The 8,498-nt window shown below is 44.8% G+C and overlaps 1 protein-coding gene across 1 annotated transcript in view; it reads right to left on the bottom strand.

Moving 5' to 3' along the window:
* Positions 1 to 6: 6 nt before the first annotated feature.
* hdac4 (histone deacetylase 4) overlaps positions 7 to 8,498 on the bottom strand; it is a gene marked incomplete at its 5' end in the record, with an annotated part of 124,776 nt that continues 116,284 nt past the window's right edge. Inside the window, 3 exons of the mRNA XM_084161596.1 lie at positions 7 to 636; positions 855 to 990; positions 1,521 to 1,605. Of these exons, the coding sequence (XP_084017722.1) occupies positions 597 to 636; positions 855 to 990; positions 1,521 to 1,605 (261 nt within the window). The 3' untranslated portion in view covers positions 7 to 596. The remainder of the gene's footprint in view (positions 637 to 854; positions 991 to 1,520; positions 1,606 to 8,498) is intronic.

Below are 8,498 nucleotides of genomic sequence, written 5' to 3'. Positions count from 1 at the left end.
CCAAAAATGTCTGCTTTCGCCAATCAAAATTTCAGCAAACCCTGCGACGTCTCTCCTTTCTCAAAGTTTTGCGTGAATTGTAACGATTGAACGTTCGTAAACAGAGTCGTAATTATATCATAGGGCTCTGTTGCTGTTTTTCAGTGAAAGGAAAAGGAACAAACGACAAAGAAAAATGAAAGAAGAGTGCTAAATTAGAAATTCTGTGTCTGGAGTGGTACTTCAGACATAGAGAGTGTGTCTGTTACAAAAAAGCATGGACACTCAATGTCACCTTAGGTCCCACTGGTCCTGGAGTAAAGACCCGACAAGACCTGGCAACCTGAGGCTCCTTGTGTTCTGCCTCCACACATAGAGAGGCAGGTACAACACATCGGTGGCCTTTTAGTCCGTCCACTCCGGGCGAGTGAGATAGTGTCGTCTTCTGTTTCCATTTCGTAACCGCTCAACGTTGTCCCCTGCCCCCCCCGGGGCTGATGTGCCTTCTAGACAGGGCGCGGGCGTGGCCAAGGGTTGGGGTCAAATTGAAACGGAGGTTAGTGGTTGGCTGAGTACTAAATGGGTCTCTGAATGGTAAAGGGGGCGTGGTCAATCCTTTACATAGGCGCCTCCTCCTCCATTGGCTCCTCCTTGCTCCTGGAGAAAGACGGGACAATGACACGTGTCACAAGCAGCACAACCATAGTCTATACAACTGCAGGAAGGTGTGAGATGAGTGAGTATCAGAAGCCTCTGCACATTTAGGTTAGATGCAAATATTTATCGACAGTACTAAAGAGCTAAGCTCTTGGTTGACGTGACCTTCGTCGTCGCGCACACACACATACACACACACCGCCTTGGGTGGGACGTACCTCCTCTGCTTGTTGGCCACAGAGAGGGAGGCCATGGCAGTGACGGTCTCGGCCTCCTCCGTCTCACACTGACGAGCCTCGCTCAGAGAGTATCCCAGCGTGGAGGCCCCGCGCTGCAGAGAGCGCCAGTATTTACCTACAACACAGGACAGGACAAAGGTAAAAAGATCATGATTATTACATAGAGCAACTAGACAAGGTGTCAAACAACGTCAGTTATCCAGGGCCGAGTGCTGCTGTTTACTCTATGGTAAATGCATGCTGGCAAATCAAATGCCAAAATAATTTGCTGGTTATACTGTAGCTTAGAGCTGGGCGATATGGACAAAAAATAAATTTTGCGATAAATTGGCTGAATTGATGCAATAACGATAAATAGAATACGTTTATAACATTAATGTGCACCACATAAAAAAAAAAAAATTAATGTTTAAAAACAAACTACTACTAATAATTTGATGGTTGTAGCCATCAGTTGTCCCATTAACAATCACCCATATTAGAAAACGTATTTAATTTCAAACTTCACATTTCTCACAATGAAAGAAATCAGGAAAACGCCTGCGATAAGTGATCGGTTAATAGTTTTTGGTTTATCGTCCCAGCTCTATTGTAGCCGATAGAGTGGGACTGTTTCCTGTGTGAATAGAGTAGAGGGTCACACACCATGTTCCTCCAGCACCTTCTCCATGGAGTGGACGGCGTTGGGGTTGGGCCTCTGCTGCATCACCTCCTCAGGGATAGGATCCAACTGGACGGATGGACGGACGGACGGACGCACACACACACACACACACACACACACACACACACACACACACACACACACACACACACAGGAGTGAGTGACAGGTTAGATACAACACGGACGACTACTTCTGACTGTGGACCTCTGCCCAGTGTTGAATGACCCAGCCAGTCCAGCAGTGGAGAACAATTTGACACAATAACAAAAGGCTCACAGATGCACTGCAGCCTCCCACTCGAGGAGCCACTCTACACCACAGGCTACAATGTGTGCTTTGTGCTGGGTCCCACTTTACACATACACATACAGTACACACACACACAAAGACATACACACACACACACACACACATACAGACAAAGAGAATGGCGCCGGAGGGAATGACTGTCTTTTTACGGGCTCCTGACCAATTGTGCTATTTTGTGTATTTTTTAGCACGGATCATAACTTTATTTTAACGTAATGTTTAATAGTTTCCTGCGATCGAAAATAGCTTTTGGACATCAGAACAGCTATCACTAACCTCGATTTGGACGAGGACTTCTACTTCAATGTGTCAGAGGCAAAAGACATATTGATTATCCCGGACCAAGCCCTAATCCCCGACACTTGAAGAAGGTGAAAACGCCTCAGTTCTATTGGCAAATGTGCAATCGGTGGAGAATAAACTGGATGAGCTCCAATCGAGACTATCCTATCAATGGGACATTAAGAACTGTAATATACTATGCTTCTCGGACTCATGGATGAACAAGGACATGGATAATATACATCACCACAAACTGATGATGGCACTAAAACTGCACTCAATGAGGCGGCGCTCCTAGTGGCCGGTGATTTTAATGCAGGAAAACTGAAATCCATTTGACTTCATTTCTACCAGCATGTCACCTGTGCAACTAGAGTGATAAAAACTCTAGATCACCTTTACTCCACACACAGAGACGCATATAAAGCTCTCCCCCGCCCTCAATTTGGCAAATCGGACCATAATTATATCCTCCTGATTCCTGCTTACAAGCAAAAACTCAAACAGGAAGTACCAGTGACGCGCTCAATATGGAAGTGGCCTGATGAAGCGGATGCTAAGCTACAGGACTGTTTTGCTAGCACAGACTGGAATATGTTCCGGGATTCATCCGATGGCATTGAGGAGTTTACCACATCAGTCACTGGCTTCATTAATAAGTGCATCAACGATGTTGTCCCCACAATGACCAATACGTACATATCCCAACCAGAAGCCATGGATTACAGGCAACATCTGCTCTGAGCTAAAGGCTAGAACTGCCACTTTCAAGGAGCAGGACACTAACCTGGACGCTTATAAGAAATCCCGCTACACCCGCCGACGAACCATCAAACAGGCAAAGCATCAATACAGGACTAACATCGAATCCTACTACACCGGCTCTGACGCTCGTCAGATGTGGCAGGGCTTGCAAACTATCACAGATTACAAAGGAAAACCCAGCCGAGCACTGCCCGGTGACGCGCCCTACCAGACGAGCTAAATGCCTTCTATGCTCGCTTCGAGGCAAGCAACACTGAACCATGCGTGAGAGCACCAGCTGTTCCGGACAACTGTATGCTCACGCTCTCCGTAGCCGATGTGAGTAAGATCTTTAAACAGGTTAACATTCAGAAGGCCGCAGGGCCAGATGGATTACCAGGATGCATACTCAGAGCATGCACTGACCTTCACTGACATTTTCAACCTCTCCCTGACCCAGTCTGTAATACCTATATGTTTCAAGCAAACTACCATAGTCCCTGTGCCTAAGAATGCCAAGGCAACCTGTCTAAATGACTAACCCCCGTAGCACTCACATCTGTAGCCATGAAATGCTTTGAAAGGTCATGGCTCACATCAACACCATCATCCCAGAAACCCCACCATAATCCCAGAAATTGCATACCGCCCCAACAGATCCACAGATGTCGCAATCTCTATTGCACTCCACACTGCCCTTTCCCACCTGGAGAAAAGGAACACATATGTGAGAACGCTGTTCATTGACTACAGCTCAGCATTCAACACCATAGTGCCCTCCAAGGTCATTACTAAGCTGACCCTGGGACTGAACACCTCCCTCTGCAACTTGATCCTGGACTTCCTGACGGGCCGTCCCCAGGTGGTGAGGGTAGGCAACAACAAATCCGCTACGATGACCCTCAACACGGGGTGCTAAGTCCCCTCCTGTACTCTCTGTTCACCCATGACTGTGTGGGTGGGCATGACTCCAAAACCATCATTAAGTTTGCCGATGACACAAGGGTGGTAGGCCTGATCACCGACGACGTGGGACAGCCTATTGGGAGAAGGTCTGAGACCTGGCAGTGGGGGTGCCAGGACAACAACCTCTCCCTCTACGTGGGTAAGACAAAGGAGCTTATCGTGGACTACAGGAAACGGAGGGGGAACACGCCCCAATTCACATCGACAGTGCTGTAGTGGAACAGGTCGAGAGCTTCAAGTTCCTCGGTGTCCACATCACTAAGGACCTATGGTCCAAACACACCAACACAGTCGTGAAGAGGGCATGACAATGCCTCTTCCCTCTAAGGAGGCTGAAAAAATTTGGCATGGGCCCTCAGATCCTCAAAAAGTTATACAGCTGCACCTTTGAGAGCACCTTGACTGGCTGCATCACCGCTTGGTATGGCAACTGCTCAGCATCCGACAGCAAGGCGCTACAGAGGGTAGTGCGTACGGCCCAGTACGAACTCCCTGCCACCCAGGACCTCTATACCAGGTGGTGTCAGAGGAAGGCCTTGAAAATTGTCAAAGACTCCAGCCACCCATGCCATAGACTGTTCTATCTGGCTACCACATGGCAAGCGGTACCGGAGCGCCAAGTCTGGAACAAAAAGGCACCTGAACAGCTTCTACCCCCAAGCCATAAGACTGCTAAACAGTTAATCAAATGGCTACCCAGACAATTTACATTGACTCCCTTTATTCAGTATTTTATATATATTATCTTAATTGTTTTACACTCCCTTGTACTAGCTCTATGCACACTCACTAGACTCTACCCACACACTCACACATACTACATTCACACACACACACACACACACACACACACACACACACACACACACACACACACACACACACACACACACACACACACACACACACACACACTCTACATACGATCACACACACAAACTCATGCATATTGACGCCACACATACTCACACAGACACACTTTCACACTTCACATACACTGCTGCTACTCTGTTTATTATATATCCTGATTGCCTAGTCACTTTTACCCCTACCTACATGTATACTGTATTCCCTCAATCACCTCAACTACCTCGTACCCCTGCACATTGACTCGGTAACTGGTACTCCTTGTATACAGGTGCAGCTCAATAAATTAGAATATTGTGGAAAAGTAATTTCAATAATTAAATTGATAAAGTGAAACTCATATATATCGTGGATTAATTACACAAAAAGTGAAATAGTTCAAGCCTGTATTTGTTTTAATTTGGATGATTATGGCTTACAGCTCATGAAAACCCCAAATTCAGTATCTCAGAAAAAAATTGAATATGACATAAGACCAGTGAAAAAAGGAAATTTAATACAGACATGTCGGCCTTCTGAAAAGTATGTTCTTGTACATGCAGTCAGTACTTGGTTGGGGCTCCTTTTGCATGAATCACTGCATCTATGTGGCGTGGCATGGAGTCGATCAGCCTGTGGCACTGCTGAGGTGTTATGGAAGCCCAGGTTGCTTTGATAGCGGCCTTCAGCTCGTCTGCATTGTTGGGTCTCGTGTCTCTCATCTTCCTCTTGACAATACCCCATAAATTCTCTATGGGGTTCAGATCAGGCAAGTTTGCTGGCCAATCAAGCACAGTAATCCCATGGTCATTGAACCAGGTATTGGTACCTTTGGCAGTGTGGGCAGGTGCCAAGTCCTGCTGGAAAATGAAATCAGCATCTCCATAAAGCTTGTCAGCAGAAGGAAGCATGAAGTGCTCTAACATTTCCTGGTAGACGGTTGAGTTGACTTTGGACTTGATGAAACACAGTGGACCAACACCAGAAGATGACATGGCTCCCCAAATATTCACTGACTGTGGAAACTTCACACTGGACTTCAAGCAACTTGGATTATGTGCCTCTCCACTCTTCCTCCAGACTCTGGGACCTTGATTGCCAAATGAAATGCAAAATGTACTTTCATCTGAAAATAGGACTTTGGACCACTGAGCGACAGACCAGTTATTTCTCTCCTTAGCCCAGGTAAGACGCTTCTGACATTGCCTCTGGTTCAGGAGTGGCTTGACACAAGGAGTGCGACAGTTTTATCCCATTTCCTGGAAACATCTGTGCGTGGTGGCTCTTGATGCACTGACTCCTGCCTCAGTCCACTCCTTGTGAAGCTCCCACACATTTTTGAATGGCCTTTGCTTGACAATCCTCTCAAGGCTCCGGTTATCCCTGTTGCTTGTGCACCTTTTCCTACCACACTTATTCCTTCCACTTGACTTACCATGAATATGCTTGGATACAGCACTCTGTGAACAGCCAGCTTCTTTAGCAATGATCTTTTGAGGCTTTCCCTCCTTGTAGAGGTTGTTGATGACTGTCTTCTGCACAACTGTCAAGTCAGCAGTCTTCCCCATGATTGTGAAGCCTACTGAACTGGACTGAGAGACCATTTAAAGGCTCAGGAAATCTTTGCAGGTGTTTTGAGTTAGTTAGCTGATTAGAGTGTGACACCTTGAGTCTACAATATTGAACTTTTTCACAATATTCAAATTTTCTGAGATACTGAATTTGGGGTTTCCATGAGCTGTAAGCCGTAATCATCAACATTAAAACAAATACAGGCTTGAACTATTTCACTTTTTGTGTAATTAATCCACTATATATATATATATATATATATGAGTTTCACTTTGTCAATTGAATTATTGAAATTACTTAACTTTTCCACAATATTCTAATTTATTGAGCTGCACCTGTATAACGTTGTTATTGTGTTACTATTTCCTTTTTTATTTAGCTAATATTTGTCTTACTTTTTAACTCTGCATTGTTGCGAATGGGCTCATAAGTAAGCATTTCACTGTAAAGTCTACACCTGTTGTATTCGTGCATGTGACCAATTTTTTGTAATTTCACTTGACACACACACACACACACACACCACACACCACACACTCCCAGGGATACTCTGACTGTTAGGAGAGTCAGATGAAGGAGAGAGGAGAGAGGAAACAGAGCATTCCCCAACCTGCCTTTCCAATCCGGAATGATTAAATTTTCCTCTGGCTCACTGTGTGTGCTGCATATTTTCACCCCCTTGTGAGCAGAACCGGTAAAAAAAAAAAAAAAAAAATGTTTCTATGTATAAACACTGGACGTGGTCCTCTGTAGCTCAGCTGGTAGAGCACGGCGCTTTAACGCCAAGGTAGTGGGTTCGATCCCCGGGACCACCCATACACAAAAAAAAAATGTATGCACGCATGACTGTAAGTCGCTTTGGATAAAAGCGTCTGCTAAATGGCACATTATTATTATTATAAATATAGGCACACAGACGTATTTTTTGCTCTATCATAACCTTGCTGAAAAACTGAAAAGTGGAGGAGGAGGAGGTAGAAAAAGGCTTGAAACATTAGAAGAAGGAAGAAGAGAATGTCAGAAGAGAGGAGAGAGAGGAAAAAGGGATCGCCGGTCAGTCCCGTTCAGCCAAAGCTGGAATTTTTGTTTTAATTAAAACAAATAGAGGGTGGGAGGGGGTGAGGAGGGCGAAGGGATAGGCCAGTCTAGAGAGAGGGATACTTTAACCTGGCTGTGGCACGACAAGCTGCATTATACACACACACACACGCAAGTATGAACATGCACAAGCATGCACATGTACACACACAAACAAACACACAGCCGCACACACTAATGATGCGCGGGTTGACTCAATAATCCTCAGTCCCCGCGGTGATATCTGCAGGGCGGGTGGGTTTAGGGTCATTAAATATTGTGAGGATGAAGGGCAAGGTGGGGGCGGGCGGGTTGAATAAAGAGAAAACAATGCATTAAAAATCCATATATTTATCATTCTTGACGTTTTCTTTCATTATTTTTATCTGCCGTTAGTGCGTAAGCCTAAACTTTAGGGCCTAACTGTACGTGTGCCAAACACACGGCAATTGCCAAATGCTTTTAGGAACTTGGGCAGGAAACATTAACAATGTCGGAGTTTAGTTCAATAAGAGAAAAGCTGTGAAATGGAGAGTTGAAAATAAAGAGAAAGGAGGGCCAGAACAGTAGCCTAATATTTGGGAAAGATGTTATGTGTGATAACTGTAAGTCGCTCTGGATAAGAGCGTCTGCTAAATGACTAAAATGTAAATGTAAATGTAATATGATTGTGAGGCGCTATAGAAATTTGACAGTCACAAGACGGGGACTTAAAATATGGCACGTCAAGGGAACTGTACTGTTCAGATGGGTTAAAAGGAATAGTAACTGAAATCTGGACACTGACAGTAGGTCTATAACCTCTTTCATAGCCTAATATAATATTAACTCCTGCAAAATGAAGAAGTTCTTGCAATAAAATGATACACCAAATGTATATTTTAACTCTGGAACAGGAGTGGAGAAAAATGATTTATTTCTTTCAGCATCTTGAGAGAATGAATGCGCGGTTAGGGGACGTCTGTAAAGGTTTCTATCGTTACCAGCATCATAAAAGCTGATAGTATTTCAACCACATAAAATATGCATCCAAGCCAAAGTGAAATCTTATCAGAAACATGTTGGGTCGTTTTCACAGCAATTCCCTTAAAACAGGTCAAACTGATTTTGCAGAGAACGTTTTTCCAGTTATTTTTCATTATTGCATTTTCTCCCCGGTCCC

Source organism: Coregonus lavaretus (assembly GCF_964263955.1).
Source record: "Coregonus lavaretus genome assembly, chromosome: 5".
NCBI lineage: Eukaryota > Metazoa > Chordata > Actinopteri > Salmoniformes > Salmonidae > Coregonus > Coregonus lavaretus.
This window is presented reverse-complemented; position numbering and strand designations above follow the sequence as displayed.